The following is a 25,889-nucleotide window of genomic DNA, read 5'->3' as shown; positions in this document are numbered from 1 at the left end:
GGAGCCATTGGATTTTTTCCAGCACGTTTTCATTTCACCCATTTTCTCAACCTACAGAAATTTTACCATTAAAAAAACATTTTTTTTTTTTTTTTTTACAGAGAAAGCCAGGATTTGGCCGAGAAAAAAAATCCCTTCTGAATTCACTATTGTATCATCTCCCAATGATGATGGATTTTTGCTAAAGCCAGAGCTCAAGTTATTTCTTGAAGTGGGTATGGATGCTTAAAGTTTCTCTGGCATTTTGAGATCCATGGAAGCTGCAGAAGACAAGTGGGAAATGTCACTGATATTATGACACAGTGCTTTTTTTTTCTCCTAACGCTCTCCTCACAACATCCAACGTGGCTAGCTTCTCCAACATCCGCAATGATTTTCTATTTTGGGTACGGCCATTACCATGCCCCTTAAAGGAACAATGCAGTGGTGCTTATTTGCAAAGCCACCTGGGGCGCTACGGTACTTGATCTAAACTATTCACCTTTGAGGCATGAAGGTCTTACATTTTGTAAGATATTGCAGAACATTTACTGCCCGGGGATTTCGTCTGTGGTCAGTGATGCTGAGGGATGTTAGGGATCAAGCCAGTGACTCACAGCTGCCTGGGAGCAGAGAGCTTTCTCTTTCTGCGTGTTCATTTTTCAAGACCATGCCCAGGTTGACAGGATCTGTGTGACTCACCATAATGGTTCGAGCAACCCAGGCTCAGTACAGCCCCAACGCTGCCCCATAAAGAGCCTCCTTCCCCGGACCCTTGGCTAGCACCTGTCCCGAGTCCAATGGGAAGGCATGGACACTTTCTCCTCCTAAGCTGATAGAGGGTTGGGGGGAATTTGGATGAAGGTATGGCACAGCTTGACTCCATGCCCGCCGTCCCTATTCCAGGCCTGGAGCAGTGCATGTCAAAGCTTTCTCAAGGGATGTGTAGCTGCCATGTTGGCAACTCCTGCCTATGAGACCCTGGGAGAAAGTCTAGCTTAGATTCCCAGAATCCCTCTGGGGTATTCCTGTTCTGCTTAGGCCCCGTTACAACAGCTTGGACACGTCCCAGCACTAATTGACAAGCCCTTTTGTGCTCTGCTGTGGTCACCAGGTTCTCCAGAGATGCTCCACTGTTGCTCTGGAGGTATAGCAGGTAGTTTGGGACTTCACATCACAGGCTACAGGGCATGGAAGTGTTAACTGAGATACATTCACAGCAGTGATGTGCAAATGGACTGGGGATACTGAATGCCAGGGAAAAACCTCAGGATATCTTTGGTAGCTACCTGCTGGTCAATGCCCACAGCGTCCAGGCCGTCATACATGATGTTCACCCAGCCATCTTTGGATGAAAGGACAAACAAGGACATCAGAGCCTGCAAGAAAAAGAAATTAATATGAAGATCCATCCTGCAGCTCTTGACCACAGCTGTTGCTCTGTCAAGGGAGGAAGGACAAGGGCAAGCGGAGCCCTCAGCATTTCAAGTTTCTCAGACTAGGAAAGGGGAGGCTGTAAAATCCCAAAGAGATGGCAAGGTGACTTAGGTATGACAAATTCTTCCCCGTTCAATTTACCAGGTGGAAAAAATACTGTGCATGCAGACAACACTGATGGAGGGGAGAAGGGAAACAACAGATTTCAATCATCTAAGAGAGAATTACAAGCCAAGAGGATTCAAGCTGCCCTGCAAAAAAAAAAAATCCACAATCCATGGCATGTATTGCACAGGCTGCTTTAATTTTTAAATGGAATATGCTGTGGTGCAGTGGGGCACTGTGGTGTGCCTGCCACGTCAAGGGGGAAGCTGTTTGAAAGGTGGCTTCCCAGTGGTGTGGGAGCTGACTGGAGGCTCATCTGACCGGAGTTTCAAGCCTTGAGCCCTGCTGAAGACAGGCTCAAGGCTTACAGAGAACTCATCAACTGCAAGAGGGGCTGAGCAGGGAGACAGAGTATTCCCCAGCCCAGAGCAGGGGCTGAGCAAGGGAAAAGAGTTGCCCCCAGCTCAGCCAGGGGCTGAGAAGTGGAACAGAGGACCCACCAGCTAGAGAGGGTCTGACCAGGGGATTGGAGGATCAATAGGCCCCAAGAGGGCAGTGTGAGGCGTCAGGGGTCTGAGAGTCCCGAGAGAGTTTAAGAGAAAGGAAGATCTGAAGTGCTAACACTTGCATGGCTTGGGGCACGGTGTAGGGGAAGAACAGAGCCACACAATTTGCCCTTAAGGCTATAGGTGCCCTGAAGGAGCACAGATAGGCTGAGAGGGCCTATTCAGCATAAGGGCTGGATCAAGATGAGTGGGGTCTGGGAGGGACCTGTTGATGAGTTGACTGGACTCAGGCTCACTCTAAGGCCCATGGGCAGCCTCCCTTACTTAATCTCAATAACAACAAGGCATGGCAGGCGAGCAATGGGGGGGGTGGTACTTTAGAGACAGAGCTGGGCAGGAGCCACACATCTGCCCCTGTGGCTCAAACCTGCCACGTGTGGCCTTAGCTATTTACAACTTTTGGTTTGGCTTGTAATAGTTCCCTGAATTTGGACAATGAAAGGGTCAGCCTTCACTTCTAGATTTGTTCTTTTCTACTCCTCTACTGATCATAAGAGGCCAAATTCTACTGAGTTACATTGGTGGCCTTGCCAATGAGTGGTTCAACAAATCGATGAGTCGGACCCTCAAAATCAGGACTTTTTTTTAAAAATAATGCAGCTGAGTTCTTTTTATTGACTGTTGAGTTTTGAGCCTTGGGAGGTCACATTTCCCAGTTTTTCTGTGACTGCAGGCATTAGAAATGCATTATTTTTAAGAACGAAAGCTGAGATCTGCCCACTAGCAGCCATAGCCAGGTGATGGAATATTAGGATACAAATGCCAACTGAGTTGGGTCTTGAGTTAAAAGGCACGACTTTGGCAATGCTGCCAGTGAAAATGCAGGGGGTCATAACAGTATAACTGAGAGCTTATGTAACAGCACCCTCTAGCTCAACACAGTGACTGACTTGAGGCCCTCCAGCTTGTGCTAAAGAACCAGGCTGCTTAGCTAAGGGCTGTCTGTAGCAGGCCTGTGGATTGGGACTAGAGAGGAGAATATAAAACATCCTGATCTGCAGGTTGAGTATGTTTTGGCTCAGGTTATCACGGGAGTATACACCCGTTGTCTCCATTATGTATATCAGGTTAGTTATGGAGCAAATTCCTCCTTAAACTGAACAAAATCTCTGGCCTGATGTTCCAAAAAACCTCTTGCAATAACAGAAGCCTAAGTGGAAGCTTCAGGTTTTCTGGGCATGTCTCTGCTGCTTGAAAGCTTAATTATCCTGGGGAGACATGCTGGGAAGAGCCCATGAAATACAGACACAGAAACCCTGATGGGAGAGGGAGGAGGAGGAGGGGATGGCATTACCTGTCCTAAGTTGTCAAAGTTGTACTTCCGTCGGACCCACTTGAAGTGTGCATTGGTGCAGTCGGCTTTCGTGGTGATGTTCTTGGTGTCTGACCCTTCGCAGGAGTAGAACTTGCCTTTAAAAAGCTGAAAATGAGCAGAAAGGGGGAAAAAGACAATTTGGAAAGCATGACACAGGAAATTCTTCCTGTCCCACCCAATGCTCGTTGCTGTCTTGCTCGGGATTCCTTCCTGTTTTCCAACAAGCTGAGATACCAGCCTCCAGATACGGTGCCTGAAACACACCTCTGTTGGATGAAGCAGGTTGAGGTTCCTAAAGGTATTTTGGATTACCTTGGAGACCAGGATAGGACCTTTGAGGTGCACTGGGTTGTCTCAGAGCCAGGAGGGAAGAGCTAATTCTGAATAGTTTTACCATGGGGAGAAGAATCTCCTGTCTGTCTAGAGAAGGGACTTTCTGAGCGAGTGCTGATGAGGAAGGTGGCGGAGAGTCTTACCTGCACTCCTAATATCCCAAAGATGATGAAGAAAGCGCAGCAGATGAGCACGATATTCCCAATGGGCCTCAGAGATGATATCAAAGTCTCTACCACCAGCTTCAGACCAGGGGCTCTGCTGATGACTCTGGGAAAACACAGCAGAACAACCAAAGCTTTAATTGTTGTGTGTGCATGTCCGCTGGCCACATGACTATTCCTCCTCCTCGTCTGCAGTAAAGCTGCTACAACCCTTCTGTGCCTTCAGGTGCTATTTAGAGATGATTAGTCATTTCTAGATGGACAACGAGAATATCTGAAGTTATAGTGCATGAGATAAAAACTCATCCAGGGGCACAGAATATGCCATGGGGCATAAGCTAACCATTATCCGAGGAAGGTGAGGAAGGTAATCTCTCCTGTGGGTAGGTTAGTCCATACATATCCTTCTTCTGAAGGTCTGTTCTTGTCAGAGAGAGAGCACTGAAGCAATGGTCTAATTTGGTAGGGCGTTTCATGCTTTCCGTGGAGGAAAGTAGCCTCACAGAAGGCATGGACTCTCCTGTCCCTTTGCCTCCCCCCAAAGACCATGTGGGTAATGTCTCTATCATGGTTTATAAACTTTAATGCACAGCACTACTGGAAAGTCTGACCTTCCTTTGACAGATGGAGAAACTCAGATACCCAGAGGAGTAAGAGAAGCCAAGTAAAAACTCCATTTACAATGGCCTTCTGATGGCAAAGCTGGGATGAGAGCCCCGGGGCCGTGGTTCTGAGTCCTGGGCTCCAGTCATCGCTTTCCATGATTGCCTTATCGGTGGGCCCAAAGATAGCTTACAAGGCCAATCTGGGATTGACAGACTCTTACAACCTGGGCCCGTGTTTCCATGCAGGGCGGGTGGCTCTGGATTCTTGATTCAGTCCGCGACACGCTGGCTCTGCAGTTCCAACTTTTCCATCTCATGTTGCTGACGGTACCGCCAACCTGCTCAGCACCTTCACGAGACCAAGCCGCATAGAAAGGGTAGGTGTGTTTTATTTTGCAGGTCTTTGTCGGGATGCCCGCTTCCTAAACCAGCTCAGACCCAAGAGGGGCTCACGACTGATGTCTCCATTTTAGAAGGGGGCATCCTATTAAATGAGCAGCATGGATTGCTTCCTCTCTACAAAGGCCAGGCAGGCTCCCAGCATCTTGGAGGCCAGGTCTGCAGCAGCACAGACAGCATGCATTTCTCTTGTACGTGTGAGCACCTAGAGAAAGGATGTCCCGCATGGGACAGAGAAGCATGCGTGCACACGAATACCGCGACGATGAGGAGCCCTGGTCGGCTTATCCGGGAGGCTGAATGTTTCCACTGAAGAATGTCGAGGCTTTCTCCGGAGGTGCAAGTGGGGATGGGGGTGAAGAATGTCCTTGGCAGTGGCTTTTCTTTGCACGGCTAACTTAATGCTCTAATGCCCAAGAGACAGAGAATCTAGGTCAGCACAGACGCATGGAGAAAGGGCCCAGATTACAAGCAGAAGCTGCAAGCCTGAGGCTACCTAGTCACTTGGTAACATCAGACCCCTTCTGCTTCCTCTGAATGGAAAGGGTTTGCACAGCTTCTTGCTCTCTTGAGCTGCCAGAACATTTGACAGAGCTAATGGCACCTATGGAGCCCCAGAAAAATGAAACTGTTTCTTAAGTAATACTGCAAATGGGTTTTGGAAGGAACCCCAGCGAGGCAGAGGCCACAACAGGCTGCTATTTGTGAAGTGAAGAGAGCAGAAGCAGCTCAATTTGTTCTCTGGGACTAATTTCCTTAGCCAATTCTACCCTTGCATTTGTCCAGGCATTGCTTGTGCCCCGATTTCCATTATCATCACCATGACTTTTTATACTAGAGCAGCACTGGGAAGCCCTTCTGCACTAGTCAGAGATGGCTCCTACCCGGAAGGGTTTACAGACAGCAGCATGGACCAATTCAGGCAACAGACCGGACTATGGAGACAACAGAGATGGGAGCATTCATATAGCTACTTTGTCACCTAGGAAATAATAAATGAACAGACCACAGCCATTGCCCAGGCAGAAATGAGCCTAACCCAGATCGCCTTTCCCCCATTGCTTGAGGGAGCTACTTTTCTTTGAGGACCACGCGATCCGGCCTGTTTCCAATGACTGCAGGCAACAGAAGGAAAAAATGGATGCAGGAGCCGTGCGCTGGTAAGAATTCCCCCGGCATTTATCCTCTCCTCATCTCTCTATTATGGCACAAGAGTAAACAACATACAAATCCCCTTTATGCCTTTTGCAAATATTGAAAACATCGCCCTTCTCCTGCCTCGCTGACAGCTAAATTGTTTCGAGGTGATATTAGATAGACGGGGCTCAGGGAAGGAAGCTGGAGCTTATCAAATTATTGCCGCTGCCAGTTCAATTGCAAATTTGCTCCTTGCCAATGCAAAATCCCCCCCCCCGCCCCGCCCCCAGCCCTGCAAACGGCTGTGAGGTTGTGCAGTTTAACACGTGGCTTGGATGAGATGCGCTATCTTGATATGGAAAACTCTGATAAAAGGAGCATGGCTTTCGTTCTATATGCCGCGTGAGACAGATAACACCTTCTGCCCCAAATGAAATCAGCTTTTCTAGACGCTGGCAAAGGCAAATTATATAAGAAACAGTTGCTTTGGTCTTGTTTACAGGTATATGCATGGTTGAACATACTCATTCAAGCGGGCAATACACCCACGTACATCCCCATCCTTACAAAGCCACAGTGCTGACTCGAAAAACATGTGATGTTCATGTTCATGCGATTCAGACACCAAGCAACAGAAAGCTCAAGTGTTTCCCCATGCCCCAAGGCTTGCCCACACCCAGATGCTGCAGGGGCTTGTCTCAGATTGCTTTAAAAACCCATATACGTAGTTAAATTACCATATGGACATTCCTGGATCAGGTTTGGATGGGTTATGTTGGGTTAGCGGGGGCTTTTAAATTCACCAGTCCAGGTTAAATTGATCTAAGCGAAGCTCAAAGACAGAGAGCCCATGTAGGAAGAGGCACAATTTAACGATGCTGGTTCAAATCTTGCTGTTTGTTAAAATTGGTGCAGCTCTGTGTTTATACCAGGCCGGCCTGGAAACCTTCAGGAACACAGAACCGTGCTCTTGTCATAACTTCCTTTGCTTCTCATGAGTCACAAGGGAAGGATCCTGGCTCAACCTTAATCCAAAAATGTCACCAGCATTTTACAAATCTGGAAGAATTCTTTACTACACAAATTATGGGGTCCCCCCCCCCACTGAACAGCTCTGTTATGGTCAGACTGACCAATTTTTGGTTACCTATTCTCCTACAGTGGGCAACATCTTTTTTTTGACGATAAATTGAAAAAGAAAAAAAAGAAACCTTTAGTTTTTCAATCACCGTGAGTGTGGGCAAGAGCTTTTGGGTGAGCGAGGGAGATTCATTATAGCTGCTAGTGAAATGGTCTGTGCAATAGGCTGAAATCAGAACGGCATGGGGAGCCGGGGGACTTCGCCTGCCGCGCACGATCTGGGCTAAGTCACTTTTGTCCCTTCGTGCCTCAGTTTCCACATCTGTGAACGAGTTACAAGAGTTTCATAGTTTCTAGGGTCGGAAGGGACCTGAGTAGATCATCTAGTCCGACCCCCTGCCATGGCAGGAAAGAGTACTGGGGTCAAACAACCCCAGCAAGGTGTTCACTTTTGTGAAACACTGAGATCTGGGGATGAAAAGCAAGAAGTGAGTGGCTTTATTTTGCTTCCAAAGTGCTTCCCGCAATTTGAGCTCGCTACCCATGCAGTTTTACATGCGCAACGTCTATGCATATGTGTTGCAACCAAAGCATTTCCTTGACCCATCCGAGCAAAACAAGCCCCACAAACCCACTTTGCCCAGGACGCAAAGTACCGGAGAGGCCTCAAGGTTCGCAGCAATCTTAAGACGCGAAGGACGCCCAGAATCTTAGCCCCGCCGGCCGATGCCATGGAGACAATAATGTCGATGATGGAGACAAAGACCAGGACCCCATCGAGGACATTCCAGCTGCTTTGGAGATAGGTGTTTTCTCCAGAGAAGAAGCCGAGAGCCACCACCTAGAACCAAAAGGAGAAGGAAATTTAAGCTTCAGTCTGTTCACCCAACCCTGCTGCTTATTTGTTCTCCACAAAAAAAAGAAAAAGATTTGGGGCACCGGCAAATAAAATGCAAAGCTCAGTGGACCTTAAGGTCACTGAAACCAGGCCTCCTTGTGGGTCTGCAGGTGGGGGATGGGGCATAGTTACCTTAACCATCATCTCAGCCACAAAGATCGCAGTGAAGATATAATTGGAGACACTGAGGAATATCCTCTCCTGAAAAACACAAGGCAAAAGGAGGCGGCGAGTCACTTAACCACACAAAACCAGCAACCCGGTGCCCAACGTCCTGCCGGTGCCTTCTCTGAGCGAGCCTGGGGCAGGGGACGGGTGGGGGGTTGCTCACCGTGCTGTGGGGGTCGATGTCGGGCCTCTCCAGAGCGATCGTGATGCAGTTGAGGAAGATGAAGACGAGCACCACGTGGTCAAACATTTTGTGAGCGATCACCTTCTGACACATGGCTCGAAACCTGGGGGAAAGAGGCGGGAAGGAAGGCGTCATTCGAAAGCCAGGCGGGCTCCACGTCCCGGGACCAGCCCCTCTGATGGAGCCTCTCTGTTCAGAAGGCAATTCCAAACAGCGTTGCTGAGACAGTTTCTGCTTGGGCACAGTGTGCTGCCATAATTATAGAGGAAATTAGGAAGAGAAATCACAGTTTTCACTGCACTGCTGTCACCCCATATTCCTGCCACAAATGCCCATGTCCTCAGGCGTGAATCTGGTCTCAAGAGCGACCAAAACAAACTTCTGAGATGCTTATCTAGTCCTTCCCTGCCCATGAGGGATGTTGCCCAGGAGTTGACTAGACAGCGTAACCTCCCTATGGTAAAACCAACAAGGAGTGCCAGGGAGGGGAAATACCCCATGGCAATACCCTGTCCAGTGGAATGAGCTCCCCCAAGCCCCTCCTGTGAGCCTGCAGGGAGGCTGAGATTTTATTTGTCGTCTTACCGATTTTGTGGAGAAAACAAGTAGAGGGACCAGTCTTCGTGATTCTTGCACCACTCTGGCTTGTAGGGCTCCAGCATTTTGCGGATCCTGTAGCAGTAACTCTGGGCGGAACAGAAGAAACAGCTTTAATTTCCTTTCTTTTCCCACCTCCTTCATGCCCTTCGGCACAGCCCAAACAGAGCTCCGGAGAAGTCGGTTTGGGGTCTCCTAGTTTCAGACCAGCCCGTCCCCTACCTAAGAACTTAAAGGCCCCATCAGTACAGTGCCTTGTAATTGTGAATGGGTTTTAATCCCAAAGCACTGTGGTATTGAAGGGAAGTGTTACCCCTATTTTTACAGACACTGAGCGGTGGTCCAGGGTAGATGCATGCCAATTCACTGCCACCAGGACTTGTTTTGCTGGCACCGGCCATTAGACGGTAGTCAGCCATGTCACGCTTTGCACGTGCCAGAGAGGAAAGAGGATCTGAACCAGCCCCCGGGATCGCACGGTCCTCGCAGCAACTCACATCCTCCATGTCGTCGTCGTAGTCCAAGGGGTCATCCTTGTGGCTGTCAATGCGCAGGAAAAACTCGTTGGGCACGTGCATCATTTTGCCGTTGCAGTCCTGGTACTCGGTGGGCAGCATGGCCATGGGGTTGATGCTGAGGGAATGGCGCATGCTGGGCAACTGGAGAAGCTCGGGCAAGTCCAAGGAGCTCCTGTAGTCCAAGGACTCTGCTCGGCGGTGCAAGGATGCCCTGCTGACAGTGCTGGACTTGGCATCGTCAGACTCATCATCCGTGCTCCCTTTCCCCTCTCCGGAGAGCAGGGACTCCCTTTCCCCAGACTGGTTCTTCTTCTTGAGACTCGGGGCCCGGCCTAGGCTGTTCCAGCTTGAGCGCCGGCTTCCCCAGTTGCTGCTGGGTCCCCAGTTTGCACAGGGTGAGCTGCGGAGGCTGGACTGAGAGATGGGAAAAGCACGTGAGACTTTGAAAGTGGAAGGAAACGCCTTGCGGCTGGGTTTACTGCACAGATTGGCCGGGGGGCTGCTCGTTCATTGAGCAAGGGAACATTTCAGGTGTTTTTAAGGGCTGAAACAGGTAAAGATACACTGAGGGGCTGGGGACACTGGAGTTTCAGCGGAGTGCTTTTTACTCGACTTCCCTCATCTCCTTGACTCCACCAGACTGGCGCTTTTGTAAAGGCACAGTCTGAGCCCAAGTGGAAGACATCCCCCAGCATGGCACAACCCCTTCACATTGCAAAATCCTCGAAGGTGCGTAGATTTTAGGCACATGGGGTCAAATTTCTGCTCCATCTCTTAGGCAGCTAAGTGATAGAGGGATATCTAAAGTGCAGTTCTTTTCCAATGCAAAATGTGGGCGTGCATCCCACTCGGATTATGTCTGCATTTGTTGGTAGGGTCAACTTTACTGTCGAGGCCATACCATCCATACAGAACCATCTCTACAAAGAGACCCCTACCTTTGACCATGACGACCCCACTCTGGAAACTTTATTAACTTTTAGGTGACTAGGTAAATCCTCACCCTCACTCACCTCCCTTCCTGCCTCTTTCTACTGTGTGCTGGGAACTCATCCAAGTGCTGGAAGCCACACACTCACAAGTTTACTGCCCACCATTCACAATGCCAGGTTCCTGACTTCCAGCCCCTTTGCAATCCTGCTTTCTCTCCATCTACTGCCCATAATTAGAGCCAAGGACAGAAGAAGAGACAAGTGCTCTGAAGTCTGATTCCCAGAGGACTGGTTAACAGACAAGAAGCACCATTTGGAGCAGGTAACATATAGACGTGCAAGGGTGGCTCATGTGCCTTGGGCTGGATGAGGGAGACCCTGACTAATCAGTGTAGATCTACCCTCAGTGCCCTATGGCATAAGGCTGTAGTCTGACATTATACACCAGCCAAGGTCCCACTTCTTTTCATCCTGGTAACCTGGTTAAAATTTCTGAAAACTCAATCCTAGTTCTGAGTTTACTCTCATATTCAGGAGTCTCCAGGTGAACGCAGAGAGAGTCCAGGCAGAGAGGATTGCTCACCTTGCTTTCCTGAGGGTCCAGGGCCCCTTTTTATGCAACTGCTTTATTTATTAGTCTTTCCCTGGTGGGTAGGAATCAGATACAGCAGCACAGTTGTGCAGGGAGCTAGTGTCAGCAGTGGGATTACCCACTGGAGATGCATTTTTCTGCATCACAGTCAAAATGTCTGTATCCATGCATCCATCCAATCATCCATCCATCCAACCATCCTTTTACACCGCTCTGGCAGCAAAAAGGTGTCAGTACAGATCAGGCCCAAAGACCTTATTCCCATTGGGGACCATTGTAAAAAACAAGTCCAGTCTAAACCCCATTAGCTTTTAATTGGACCTGGATGCCTAAATCCCCTAGCTGCTTTGGACAACTGTACCCATGTCCTACTCCTGTTTTTGCATAATTTTGGGCAGAAACAGCTCAAATGGCTTTTTCTAGCCACAGAACAATTCCTGATGCTGATCCTTTTGTAAGTGTAATTTGTGTTGATGAATAGCTCCCAGGATAAAAGCATTCAAGGTAAGAGCAGCAAAGCCTAGAAGGAAACCTCCTTTTCTCTGAAAAATTTCCTTCCGGCCTTGAAACAGGGCTGGCTGCTTTCATCCTTCTCACTGGGCTTGCCTGGAGCTCCTTTCACTGCTTCATTTTCCTTTGGCTGGTGGCACTGATGCACTCCTGGACAAGGAGGAGGGCTCTTCTTTGAGCCACAGGCCAACCACTGCCAGCAGCCAGCGATCCTGTGAACCCCCAAGGCAAACACTAGCCATCTCAATTTGCTTTTCGGAAGTGTTACCTTGACTAAACAGCTTTACCGACGGGGACAGCGGTTCTGTCTGCTCGCTGTATGAAGGACATTCATGCTCCACTGCCTTGATTTCAACGTGATATTGTGGGTGCAAACCCAGGAACAGGACAGGTGTGGAGGGACAGAAATCCACTTTCCTCTATCAGCCCTCTCCTCCCTTTGTTTTCAGTGTTTTCCTCTCCCCACCTGCTGTGGTCAGTTCAGCCCATTCTAGTTGCACCCTTCCCTACCCCCCATTTATTCCCCCCCACCTTAATTCAGCTCCCCTTTTAATGATCTGTAAGTGGCTGCTGTATAACAAATGGGGGCCGAACAGCCATGCAAGGGGAAAATCAAGCATCCCCTTTCCTCTGCATTCATCCCAAGCCAGGCTACTTCTGGCCTGCACACAGGCACATCCTCATCAGAAAAACACTACGGGAGAACCAGGACCTCCGCAGCCACCAGCCGCCCCCCGTCCCTCCCAACAGCTGCAGCTCATCTGTGACACACCCAGGGGCAGCACGTGGGGTTTACTGTATCGGTGCAAAACCATCACCCTCCAAGACTTGTCCCAGGGACCCATTCTGGGCTGCCTGCATCCCATGTGTGAGGCTTGCTCATCCTTTTTCTTGATTTTCCCCCAGTGGAAATGGGGCCACTAAATCCTCTATCCCCACATGAGCATCTTCCTCAAGCCATCTGGAGTGTTATCTTGCAAAATCCTGGTCTCTCCTGCCCCAGGGGCCTCTGCAAAAAGGTCACCTGTGCTGCCCGAGACACTACTGCCACATTGGCCCCCCTTATGCCAACGGATAACAGGCCCGAGCTCGCTCGGCGCCTGCCGGTCCCGAGTCGGAGATGCTGCCTTCCTGGTCATCTGCTGTCTGAACCCTGGTATCTCCCCCTGCTTCTAGTCTCTTAGCAATCCTGTACCTCATTTTCCCTTGCCTCTCATCCCCTCCATCTTTCTCTGCCCTAACCTGGGAAGGGAGAATTCACTGTTGAGCTGCAATGCGTCATGGGACGGGGAAGCACTGCAAAATGTCATGCATGATGCAGTTTAGCCATAGAGCTGCAGCTAAAAAGGGAATTAAGGGATTTGGAGGTACTAATCCCATGGGTCACTAGGCTGGTCCAGACCACCTGAAACAAAAACATACGGCTTTTCCAAGTTTACAGGGGTTTTTGGAACATTTCATCCCACAGGAAGCTTTATCTTAAATTTTTGGCTGAAATTCTCCCCCCCCAGCCAAAAAAAAAAATCATCCTGAAGTAGATTGTGAGCAAGGATAATTCCAGTCACAGTTGGCACCATGATAAGCTACCAACAACAGGCTTATAATGCAGGTATTGGGGAACGCTGGTAAACTGGAGCACGGCTCTAAGGTTATACATGGATTTGCTTTTAGACGCGACGCAGGGAGATCGCCGGCGCTGGTAGCATACCAAGGACTTTTGGTCGTAGCTCAGGGGATCTATCGAGGCATTGCTCCCTCTCCTCGAGTCCACAAAGGTGTGCACCGAGTCCATGTGCGGCGAGCACTTGGGCGTAGGCATGGGCGTAGCGGCGGTGCGCATGATGATGGGCGGAGGCATGCTTCCCCGGGCCTCCAAGTGTCCATTTGGGGTGACGGCCAAAGAGTACATCTTCATCTCTGCAATGAAGGGAGGGGAGGAGGGGCAGTGGTTCAGAAGCTCAGCTCAAGATTGCAAAAGCATGCTAGAAAAAACAACAGGCAACCCCCTGGTTCAAGATCAAAGCCAAATTCCTTGGCAGTACGAATGCTACTACCACCATTCGGCATGGGCAGGAGATGCAAGGCCAAATTCACGACTATTCACGAGGCCAAACCTTAGGAGGGCTGCAGCATCTGCTGAGATTGCACCTTGCAGTGGCCTTCAGAGGAAGTGGTAGACGGGCGGCACTTTTCAGTGTCTGAATTATGACCCTTCACTCAAGACAACACTCTTAGGTCTGGGGTTCTGGCCAAATTCCCCCTGGATAACTTCTTTCTCTCTTCCCATCGGAGATGGCTGTGCAAGGTTTCTATGCTATTTGTCAAGTGCTTTGGGTACCTCCAGGCTGGAAGGCACTCTACAAATATTACTCACCATCCATTCGGGAGATAAGAAATGAAAAAGGATCCTAAACACCCACGGATCTAGAAGAGTAATCTGCCTACACCAGGATAAGCAAATGAAACGCCTTTTGCATGCTAGTGGCTGCTAGTTAATAAGCAATACACGCTCTACTATTTCAGCCCTACTGCAAGGGCCCTCAGCCTGTGATGGAAGAGGGGAGCGCACAACATTCAATCATCACAGAAAGCTACGCTCCGGACTTGTTTAAAATTGCAGTGGTTGTCTTCATGTCGAAGGCAAGCAAGAGACGACAATACAACACGCCTGTGTTTTGGAGTGCAACCCTGTGCTGTCGTCGTAAGGCCTAGAGTCCAGCGTAACTCTTATTTTTGCATTATGGCTGGGTGCATTTTGGTTGAATGCCAGCAGAAACGTGCATCCTGGGCAAGGGGGCAGGGGGAGACCGTCTGCCGTAGGTAGGAGAGAACAACAATTTAGCCCTTGTACATGGAGTGCAGGAAATGAGTGCGCCCCCACCAAGTTGCATTACTGCCATGAGAAACCCAAGGGTTTCACCACCCCAGCTAATTTGCTGCTGCTGGCTGCTTTTGTAATGCGACATCCTTGTATTTTTATCATCTGCTTACTTACCAGCTGATTCGCCGGCGGCCTTTTCTGCCCACTGGAAGTCGGCGAAACTTTGCCACCGACTTCAAGGGGCAGCAGCTCAACTTCAAAACCCCGTTAATCTACAGTGCACGGGATGCTGCTGTCCGCACCACTTGTTCAGACACCAATGGCTTTTGTCATGCAATCATTAAGGTCCTTCTGTTGTTTATAGGCATATCTGGCATTTAGGAAGTTAATGGAGACTTATTCATTCCCCACAATTTATTCCAAGAAGCCAGCCCAGTCCTCTGCGAGCTGACAGCAAACAGGTGGCAACGTCCCCCCTTTTGGGACTAACTTGCTATTTGCAGTTATACAGCAGAGAGTTTCTGCAGAGGGATTTATGCTTGCGGTTCGGTTGCCAACTGTTTTTCAATGAGGAGTTTTCTGACGATCTGATATTTGGGATTTGCTAGTTGAGTGGCATGACTGGGCAACTGAGTCACCCCAGGCTGCTCTGGGCTCCTGGTGCCATTTTCAGTTATCCTTGGATATTTTAAAACGAGGATGGTGCTCAAGAAACACGTTCCCTGCATGGATGCTACTACTGAAAAGTCCTTTCAAGATCCCGAAAACATTCTGAGTAGGACAAAAAGCCTACAAAAAACCAACACACTCCTCCGGGCTAATTATGAGATTGCTGTCGGGTTCATTACCTGATGAAATGGGGTATGCCCTCACCCACACTTTACACCCAAGAGGAAGAGTGTTGGGGGGGATCATTTCTATGGCCCTACAGAAGCGGGGTCATGGTAGAGCAATGTGCACCCCCACCTGCTGCCCGGAGGTCTTTCAGCTTCTCAAAATCCTCATCGAAGTTGGCAGATGTCTTGTCCTCATCCGTGTCTGACCTGTTGGCATCACCCTGAGGGGAGATGAAAGGTTAATGTAACTTGTGAGGAGGGACTGGAGACTGAGCCCTTTTCAGATAAACTTCCCTCCAAAGTTACCAATAATCCCTCCCCCGTCGTGTAATTTAATCCAGCGTGGGCACCATGTCACCTGGTGCACAGGCCGGAGAAATGGAAGAACGTGAGCCTATCTCCGGCTCTGCCACCAGCTCGTCCCTTTTATCTCCCTCTGTACAAAATGAGAACAGTGCTAATGACCTGCGGCGAGTCTTAAACAATTAATGGGTCTCAAGTGCCTGGAAAGCTGGGACAGAGGCCATCTCCTGGACTGCGGACAGACGTAACGCTGAATTGTTTTAAAAGGGCAGGGAGATTTGTTGTTTGGCACTGTACAAGTGAACTCGACTGCTGTGACTTGAACCCCGAATAAAACAGAGTGAAAGTTGCAACGGTGTCTTGCAACAGGAGCACGGGGGCATCGTAATGACACCGTAATGACAGCTTTTATCAGGGTCATTTGAGATCAATTCAACTGGCACGTTTCTGTGGACCTTTCAACGATGCTTGTACAGCACCCAGTACAAAGGTGCCCCGGTCCCGACTGGAGTCTGCGGGCATTACCGTAACGTGGTCTTATCACCTCTATTAAAACAGCCCTTGAACTGCCCTGAGAAAAAAGATATAGCTACTATCAGTACAGCTGCATTGACTTCACTGTGTCTGGCCTCACTGAACAATGAGTCTCAGGGCAGAACAAGAGAAGTGTGGTAGCAATCAGAGAAGAGACTAAGAAAAATTGGCATTGCCGGGCTGCATATTTGTCCTCTCCATGATCCCAGCTCAAAGCTGCTTGGTAAGGATGTCAAAAGGATTTGATTTTTTTTTTTGCCAGGACCACAAATTCAGCCTGGAAGGCAAAAACCGAGCCAGGTCTTGCCTCTCTCATTCTGATTTTGCACCTGGAAATCACCTGGCAATGCTGTAGACAAAGTAAAATAGACCCTCACTAGCTCTCCCATTCATTTTGCAGAGGTGCATGGCTGCAAACTGCAGTGGGAAATGATTTGTGTCAGGAAAATCAGTTGATACATCTTGAAGGCAGACAATAGAGGATTATACAGGAAAAGGGGAAGAGTGTCACTTCTCTGATGATAACCACAGCTCAAGACCTGGTGGTCTCAATACAATAACTACTTCCCTTTCATGACGTTTCTGCAGGTTAAACACCCTCTTGTTTCAAAACATCTGCTCGTTTCTTTATCTATTTTTTTTTTTTTTTAAACAGATGAGCATGTAAATGATGTTTTGCTGTTGGCCATCTCCTGCCTGGATATCTCGAGCAAGCAAATATGCATCACAATGGAGAGCAGCCATCGCGATGACACTTCTTAGCAGCCAGCGGTGCTTATCTCTGTGCCGTCAGTCGGTTATCTCTGCGAATCAGGCCTCGCTCCCGAGAGGTTTGGACACCTGCCGCGTGCGCCGTCTCTTCATGCTGCAGCCCCTTCCTTGCCTACGGTGCGTCTCATACGGAGCACCTCGCCTCCTTACATCTCCAGCCTCGCATACGTGACAGCCATGGGGGCTCTTGCAGGAAACAAGTGGTGAACCACACGGTGCTCTCATTTGCACTGAGGGTGGGACTTTCCTCGCCTTCTGGGGCATGTCCAGGCGAGCGTGGACATGCGGTGCGTGGCACTGCAGAGCCATCTGCGGCGCTGCACGTGCAAGTATTCCCCATGCTGCTAATCTGGAGCGCGGGAAGGCTTTGTGACACTGGGAGACCCTGGTGTCAAAAAACCCGTGCCTTAAAAAAACCGGGCAGCACATGTGGCAGCAGCATGCGCTGCTAGAAACTGGAGCCACAGTCCAGCTCTGTGCTGCTGGACTGCCACGGCTGCTGCACCCAGACACCCTCCGGACCCCAGACAAGGCTGCTGGGGCTAGCCCGGGGCAACGCGCCATGTTGCACACAGAGCCCGCGTGCATGGGTGTTTCCCTTGGACGCGCAGCGGCTGCACACGTGGTGCCGCTGCGGTTTGTCCCAAGGGAAACGTGCGTTCCTGCTCATGGGGATGCACTCCTAGGGGCCAAACTTCATCAAGTACAAACTACCACGCCTCTAGTGTGGTGTGCTTGGGGCAATTTGCATCAGTGTAGGATCAGCCCTTTGGGGCTGAATTAGTTCTGGGTCCTGTGGGAGTTTTACCGTGGATAGATCGGACAAAGCATTTACTGCCGAGTGCTTTGGCATATCCGCTCCCATGCAATCCTGAGCAGACGCCAATTTAGACACGAAGCCGTGCAGCATGGCGTGGGCTCCTGCTTGCACTCTTCCCCTTGTGACCTTGCATCGTGTCTGCATGGAGTGCCCATAGGTAGGGACCTACCTAACTCATGGTGTGAGAAAGTAATTTTCATGGCTTGGTTGTGGCCCGGAGAGCTGACTTTGCAGTCGTTTCATGGCACACCTGCTCCTCGGAGCTGACTGGTGGAGATGCCCCAGGGGGGAGCCAACATATTATTTTTAATACTATTTTGGAGGGTTGATTTTCTGGGAAATTGCAGCCAATGCCATTTTTTGCGGAGATCGCCAGTTTTTGTGGCTTTCCACCAAACTTGCATAACCCTGATTTAAGTAGGTCTCTACATATGAACTGGGAGGGCGCGTGATTCCCTGTAGCTACTGAAGCCCTGGGGTCACCTCTGAGGCTGCCAACAAGCGGGCCGCTGTCACAGTGAGGTTCACGGTATCCGTTAGGAGTCAGGAGGCGACCACGGGGTCCTTTCAGGCAAAAGGGCAGCAATGCAATAGCGCTCTGGATCCCAGCACCGACCCCACACTCCCACGACCCTTGAGACGCCATTTCTGGCTTTCCATACAGGCGTGCCTGCTACTGCAAAGGCTACCCTCACTTCACTGAAGTCAGGAGTGCAACCACTCTGCTTGCAAAGTTCATCCCAATGGTTTGAGTCAACGTGAGCCCAGCGGGATGGAGTTACCCCGGCGGGCCGTCCGACCGACTCCAGCTTGATGCGTTAAGCTTATTGACAAGTTGTGCAAATTGGCATCTGTTGGATTAGATCAGCTGGTCCTAGCAGAGGAGCACGGCTCCCTAATTGGTCCCTGAACTGAGCTTGTTTTTTGGAGCTGCAACGTGCTCCCCAAAGCGGCAGCGAAGTGAATTTCCTCTGTGACATACTGCTCAGTCATGCAGGCAGGGAGACAGGCCGAGTTACGAAAGACGAATAAGGGAACTTAAACTTCTCAGAGCTCAAGCCGTCGCATACAGGAGCTGTTAGATGTGCAGTTTGGGAAGCTATGCTTCGTGTGGCTTCGCAGATTTGGGCAGGGAAGACTCTTTGGGTAGATGCAATGTCTTTTATTAGACCGAGCAGTTGGGGAAAAAAGTTCTTAGCGAGCTTTCGGGTGCAATCACCCTAGGGTGCATCTTCGGGTAGATATCACAATTACTGAAAGAGCCTATGTCCTTAGACCAACATGGCTGCAACCAAAAACCTTCACACATTTGGGGCAGTTTTCAGCTGATCTGGATCCTCTGAGTAATTTGCAACACACTTGGCAATTTTCCTTTTTCTGTGTGAACTTCTGTATGTTGCTGCCAGAAACGCCAAACGCCGCGGCGAACGCAATCCCGCGGACTTCCAGGCTCGTTCTTTTTCTGCGAGATCCCTATCGAGCTTGCCTCATTTAACTAGCCAAGCCGCGACGATCAAGCTGGGCGCCCTTCTCTTGCCAGCCCAGCACAGATCCTCCAGGAAAGGGCAAGTCTGCCGATGACCCAAAGGGCAAAACAAAATCCATCTTGCTCGCTCTCAGCTGGATGGTAAGACCAACAAGGCAATCAAAAGTCAGCCCATGCGATTCAAAGAGCAGTCTGGAGAGAAGAAGGTGGCCATAGGCACAATAACCACCTCTCTCGCCATCCCCACACGATAGCACCTAGAAGGGGGGCAAGGACCAATGACCTCAGCATGATAACGCTTTGTGAAGACTCCTAAAAGACTCTTCCTATGTTGGCATCAATATCGAATGAGGGGATCAAGGGAGGAAGGCACAGGAAAATTTTTATTTTTCCCCAGCTGTACTGAACGCTTCTTCCTGTGAGCTCCGGCCAAGGACATTTTTGCGTTACAAAAAACAAAGCCACGTTATCCATTTGTAAGCGCATGGCTTGCAGAGAGCCCTCGCAGCCGGGATACAGCCCCCGATGGGACCGCTGCGGCGTGCACTGTACCTTATGCAGAGACAGGCCACTGTCGAGGCTCGTACTTAATGAAACTGGAAAGGAAAACGCAGGCTGCAAATTTCATTCCTGCGGCGGCGGGCCTGGGCTAACGCGCTGCTGAGTAAGTAATGACGGCTCTAAAAACTGTGTCTTACACATATTTAAATCACAAACAGTAAGAGCTCCAAAAGGAGCCATTAAACGGAAGCAAGAAGCCAGGACCAATTTTGCTAAGTCGGTAATTACATATTTATTGAGAATATTGTGCGGGGCCGCCGATTCCAGCCTTCAAGCTAGCACAGGATTCAGCTTCCTAGCGGGCAACTAGAGAATGGGACACTGTGGGAAGGCTGGACGGTCGTAATGGAAAGGTTTCCGCGCTCGGCTAGTGTGTTGAATGGAGAGAACGTGGGTTTTTTCCCCCCTCCCCAAAAGAGAACTGCGATAAAGCATGCACGTGCCACATGGGGGGGGTGCGTTCATGATACAGGCCCCTGGAGGCACCGGGGAGCGAGCCGAGCATTCCCGGATCTCCAGCCGAGAGCGTCTACTCAGCTAAAAGGCTAATTAAGGCGACAAGCACATTGCATTTGTTCCGGGATAAACCGCTGCGTCCTGGAACAAAGTGCCATCATTTGGTCTGTTGTTCTGGGATAAATCCTAAGAAAGGTTCACAGGATAAGAAGTACTAACAGTTCTTAACTAACCTATCTTCTTGAAACTTGGCAGGCCTTGTGGCCTCACCAGGGGCCACCACCCCTGCAGTTTTCACCCCGCGGTGGTGTTAACACATAGACTTGACGTGAGTTTTGCTTTCAAGAATTCGGGGTGCAGTTCCCCCCGCATCCCTGCACCGATCTACTTGAAACTTAGCAGGCCTCATGATCTTTGCAGAGGCTGCCACCCCTGCACGTTTCATCCAAATCAGACAAAAACAACCAAGTTATAGATATTTCATTGATTCCCCATTATACCCTATGGCCGGATCTCCGAGGTGGCTCCAAAGCTTCGGTGCCGCTTCAGCCGGATCGAAGTGGGAACCCAGTCTGGAGCTCCGGATGGGATCGCGGCCATCCGAAGCCGGCTCGAAAAGCTGCCGACTCGCACAGGCCTATTGATTACTACCCTCTAAGCTTAATGCTCCAGCCCATTTTCTATCCACCTTACAGGTGGATAGCTGGATATATGCACACACCAATCCTGGGATATTTCTGTTCCGGGACAAACGCAGGCGCAGGTTGTCTGGGGACAAATGCAATGTCTGTTCCTAACCAAAATGATAGCAAAGGCCGCTGTGGACCATAAGCAATGTTATCCAGTCACTCCAGAGCTTCTCGCTGTGTGTATGTGGGTTACACGCGTGATCCAGAGTGCAGAGCACGACTGGCGGGTGTGTGGGAATAGAGTCAAGAGTATGGGACTGGTCAAATCTGCTCCACAAGGTTCAGAAAAGGATGCTGAAGCAGTGACTGACTTGTTTGGTGCCCTGGGCATGTGACAGGAGCTTTAAAACGCTGTCCTTGCCGAACCCAAGGGCGAGGAACAGCAACAGCTTAGGTCTAAGGATATGTCCATCCAAAAAAAGGTGTTTTCATATTTTGAGTGGGCTCACGTGACTGCAATAAGGCAGGCTGCAAGAGGCAACTCGGATTTTAACTTGGGTAAGTCAAAATTCATGCCCAGGGAAGAACCCAAGGTACAAGTCAAACTGCGTTGTCTTCATTGCCACTTTAACTCAGGTGCCGGGAACTCGTCTTAACCTTTTATTTTGCAGCAAGGACATCTCTAGCCTTTTATTTTGCAGCAAGGACATCACAGGTGACCCCAAGGAGAACTCGGGCTACCTATGGCTGTGCATTAGGAAAACGCATCGCTATTTGTTCACTGAAATCATCAGGAGGGGAAACTATGATTGCCCTCCACTACTGAATGAAAGAGCGTGGGGCAAGCAGAAGCCATATAAATCCTCAAGACAGCTAAAAACACTCCCCTATGGAAAGCGGCTAATGAAAACACTGATTTTCCCCCCACCTCCTGGAGCAACTCTTGAATTATTCCTAGCTTCTTCTTTTTTGGCTGATCTTTGCCACTGAGGATGCATGATAAAAACAAGTGTCTTTTCAGAGAGGATTTCTAACCCCAAGGAACAGAAAGCACAAGCAGCACAGCAGCAGATGGGAAGGGGAAGTACAAGTAGCTGGCTGGGTTTGTCCGGGGACAACGGGCCAGGGCACTGGCATTACCCCCAAGCAGAAAACAAAGGAGGAATGAGAAGCAGGCTCCTGGCTTTCAATTAGCTGACAACTTTTGGAACAACCTGTCCCCTTCTACCAGGGGTTTTATGATCGCGTCTCTGAAAGCTGCTGGAGATCAAAGGGTCGACGCTGGGGCGCCATCCTTCTGCGCACGCAGCTGGCATCCACAGAGCCGCACATGTCCCTGTTTTTATAGCCTCCCGGAGGATCTTCTCCAGAGCCGTGCGGCGTGGCTCGGAGAAGCAGAAACACCTCCCGAGAGGCAAAGGTTTCAAAATCGCCTGGAGACAGGAAACGGGCATTGTCTCGAGCCCGAAGCAGGATTCAGGCAAAGGCAAGCAGCACACGCAGATAACACATGCGCAGCTTTGGATTTCCAGTCTCCCCACTCCTATCTTATGAGCTAAATGGAAGTTTTTGTTTGCAATATATGCATAGTTCAGCACTTCGGATCCCATTCAGTAGCGGCCAGTGGGAAACACACCGATTCTTTTACTACGTTGACACCCGGACACATGCCGACCAGCCCTTTACAATCGGAAGAGGACTCGGCTATAGGAAAGCCCGTGCGCACACGTTTGCGAAAATATACATGTGAACAAGATCCTGTCTGGCGAGGCGTTGACTCTGGAACCTAGTGACGGGCACGATTTTCGCCATCGTTAATCCTCTATGGATCTGGTAGTAGCCGCTAAATGGGCTTCTCCACCCGTCTTAGGTTGATTCATGCATAGGATGCCTATTGATGTACCCCCCAAAACACGGGGCATCCCTTTGGTGAAGGGTGGGACCACGGGCCCCCTTGACCAATCAGCAGTGAAGGGCAGGGTCACCACCTCCTTGGCCAATCAGCAGGGAGGGGTGGGGCCACAGGGATCCTCCACCTCCTTCCCTCCCTCCCTGAACCCTGCTCCTCCTGGCTGTGCACCCCACCTCTAAGCACAGCCAATAGAATCGCAAGGACGAATGATTGGCATGCATGTTCACCAATGAACTGAAAAACAGGAGTTTCTGCGTGCACTCCATTCCTCATTCAGAAACGGACAGGGGACGGAGGGTTTAAGAACAGGACGGTCCTGTATAAAACAGGACCGATGGCCTCCCTATTCATGCATCATCTTGGGTGCGCCAAACGCCTCCTGGCAGCTACTCGTGCCTGCTCATTTGACTACTTCTGTGATGCACTGCAAAACACCCATGACGCATTGTCATTGCAAAACATTGTCACTGCGTCGCGAAATGCGGATGATGCATTGTCCTTGCAAAAAGTCTGCACCTTGCTGAAAAGACGGGAACCCTCCAAATGAATTCCTATACAAATCCATGTTGCAAGAACTACCGCACTGACCAAGTGACCCACCTGCAGGTGGAAGGCAGTCAAAGCTGCCATTTTTAAATGCCGATGAATCTGCCAGAGACTTGCCAGCCTGCCGCAGAGTCCAGGCGCTTTCCAGCAGGATTTAAGTCCAGCTTATTTCCTGAGATGCCCCAGTGGAGAAATACTTCCTGCAGGGGTTCAGCGGTGGAGCGAGCAGAGATTCCCGAGAGCATTGGCAATCTCTGCTCTTTCATCTGAGCCTGCTTCTCCTGAAGTTAGCGGCTAAAACTTTCCGAAGCGAGATCCCGTTGAACTTATATAAGGGCAGGAACAGGGCAAAGGTCTGTGCATTGCGGCACCCTCAGCAGAGGATGTGCAAAGGCCTCTCCCAAAGATACGAGATCCCAAGGAGGCAGCAGCATGAGCCCGGGAACAAACGTGGCAGGGAGGATCATCTTCGAGTCAGGACTCAGTTTCAGCTGTTTCTATGATAAATTCCCCCAGCTGAGCACTGACAGGGAATTGGGGATGAACATTTAACTAATGAACGCCATGCAGATTTTCTCCTTGAGGGAGATAAGTGCGTTTTGGGGCAGACTGGGAGAAGGGCATTTTTAGTCCACAAATATTTCAGTGGTACTTCACAGATGACTGTGGTTTTTCCCCCTAAGTGTAATTTAAGTTGAACGTATGAAAGAAAACCAACCCCAAAACGGTGGGATAATTGGAGTCAAAATTAAAAACTTTAAAAAAAAAACTTAAAAAAATTTTTTTTGCTTTTCTCTGCTCCTCAGGGGAGTTTAGACAATGATAAATGAAATTATTCCCCACCGGGGACCAGCGTTTCTAAGGCTGGGTTAGTGCTCTAAAATGTTCAGCAATATTTCTGTTCTTGTTTCCAAATGGAGAGACATTTCCCCCCCCCCAAATGCGATGAAAGCAGTTTCAGAGACATTATTCTCCTCTTGAACTGGGGCTGCATGCTTTTAGATGAGTCACAAAAGCATTTCCCTGCACTACTGCCTTCATAAAAGCTGCTTTTCTTGAGAACGTGCACATGTACGCAGATCCTATTTTAAACAGAAACAGGATCATGACTCTCATTTCAAATCCTCAACAAATGGATCTGCCCTGCTCTGAAAGGGAGGATGGAGCGGGATAGTGCAGGGGGTCTGGGATCCAGAACTTGGGAACTTCTGAACGGAGATGGAGAGGTCAAGTCGTTTCCCTGATCCTCGCATCCAAGGCAAGGAAACAGGATGCTAGCAAGCTCCCCGGCCATGTACACTATCGTAGCACTTATTTTTTGAGTTGGAGTAAGTATTTACTTATCTATTTTATGTACTTACCTGGTTTCCACTGTCCTAAATACCTAAGCCCTTCACTTTATAAAATTATTTTTTCCAAACAGAAGATTTTACCACACCTTCAACTCTCCTCTGAAATATGAACTTTCATTTCTGCCCAGGAGAACTTTTACAATCTTTTCTCCTATGCCTGATGAAAGGCGTTTGCACCTGAAAGCTTGCAATGAAAGACTTGCTGTTTGCAAAAATCCAGTTGGTCTAATAAAATGTATCACCTCTACCACCTCTACCTGATTGCATAAGCACTTCACAGCATTCACTGTATTGCTCCTCACCACAGCCCCCTGTAATGATACTGTCATTATGCCCACTCTAAAGGTAGGGGAGTCGAGGCACAGAATGACTCCAAATGTGGAGGGGTGTTCAGTTATACCCTTTTAAAAGTTACACCATTACCACTCAGGAGAGTGTGTCAGCTGGCCTGCTTCTCTAGTCCTCGAGGAAGTCAAGCTGCCCAACATTTTAGTATTGAAAAAAAAGAAAAAGGGTAAGTTGTTGTGTTTTAACTTCACTTATACTGGGACAGAAGCATACAGCTAGAAATCCATCCCTGACCACACATCTGGTAATCTGAATGACCCTGAGCAGAAAAGAAAGGCTTTCTAAACACGAACCTCCAAGTTCCCTAGTAATGTACTAGTCCAGCAGCACGGATACACCAGTTTTTAGGGCTTTTGATCTGCATAGGTATTGGCCTGGAAGGGTTTTGCCATCTTTATTGGCCTTCCGTCATTGTTTTGACATAATTTCCCACTTCCCTTTGCTTCTGCAACGATGTGCTCCTAGCAGACATAGCCAGGCTGGCCCAAGTCCCGATGTAGATGCAGTAACGGTGGCAAAAGAACAGGATAGCTTATCCCGTTCGGACGTGGGTTAGAGATATTCAGACTTTTTGCTGGTGTAAGCTGCGTCTCTACCTTGCACGTTATCAGGAGAGATGCACCAGGCAGCTCCTTACAGGATACACAAGCTCTCGAGTGAGTATGTTCAGCAAGAACAGGCAAAACCCTACTGGGAAAGTGTCCGTGGAAACTATGTGGTCAACCCCATAGTACAGGACCATGCCAGTTGAGCCCCGTGGACAACCCCCAGTTCATTAAACTTAATTAAACTTTATTAAATCCTCTTACCTCTGCTTGGAAGCCTTCGACTAAGATGGCTACGAGGAGGTTGAAGAGAACGTAGTTGCCGAAGGTCATCAGGGCCACGAAGTACAGCGCGGCCCACGAGGAGGTGGATGCCATCCCGTTGTAGAGCACCACGTTCCAGTCTTCTTGCGTGAGGATCTGTGGAGGAGAAGGGGAAGACTCTGCTCT

At 49.5% G+C, this 25,889-nt stretch overlaps 1 protein-coding gene across 1 annotated transcript in view; it reads right to left on the bottom strand.

The window, feature by feature from the left end:
* The window catches only part of CACNA1H (calcium voltage-gated channel subunit alpha1 H), a 398,447-nt gene that overhangs the window by 50,082 nt on the left and 322,476 nt on the right, over window positions 1-25,889 (bottom strand). The window contains exons 13-23 of the mRNA XM_019542139.1: window positions 25,704-25,859; window positions 15,307-15,397; window positions 13,228-13,436; window positions 9,465-9,899; window positions 8,956-9,056; window positions 8,350-8,473; window positions 8,151-8,219; window positions 7,777-7,961; window positions 3,879-4,005; window positions 3,382-3,507; window positions 1,228-1,358 (exon numbers count right to left, since the gene is read on the bottom strand). Coding sequence (XP_019397684.1) covers window positions 1,228-1,358; window positions 3,382-3,507; window positions 3,879-4,005; window positions 7,777-7,961; window positions 8,151-8,219; window positions 8,350-8,473; window positions 8,956-9,056; window positions 9,465-9,899; window positions 13,228-13,436; window positions 15,307-15,397; window positions 25,704-25,859 — 1,754 coding nt within the window. The remainder of the gene's footprint in view (window positions 1-1,227; window positions 1,359-3,381; window positions 3,508-3,878; window positions 4,006-7,776; window positions 7,962-8,150; window positions 8,220-8,349; window positions 8,474-8,955; window positions 9,057-9,464; window positions 9,900-13,227; window positions 13,437-15,306; window positions 15,398-25,703; window positions 25,860-25,889) is intronic.

This window comes from Crocodylus porosus, unplaced genomic scaffold (assembly GCF_001723895.1).
Source record: "Crocodylus porosus isolate Cpor-Errol unplaced genomic scaffold, CroPor_comp1, whole genome shotgun sequence".
NCBI lineage: Eukaryota > Metazoa > Chordata > Crocodylia > Crocodylidae > Crocodylus > Crocodylus porosus.
This window is presented reverse-complemented; position numbering and strand designations above follow the sequence as displayed.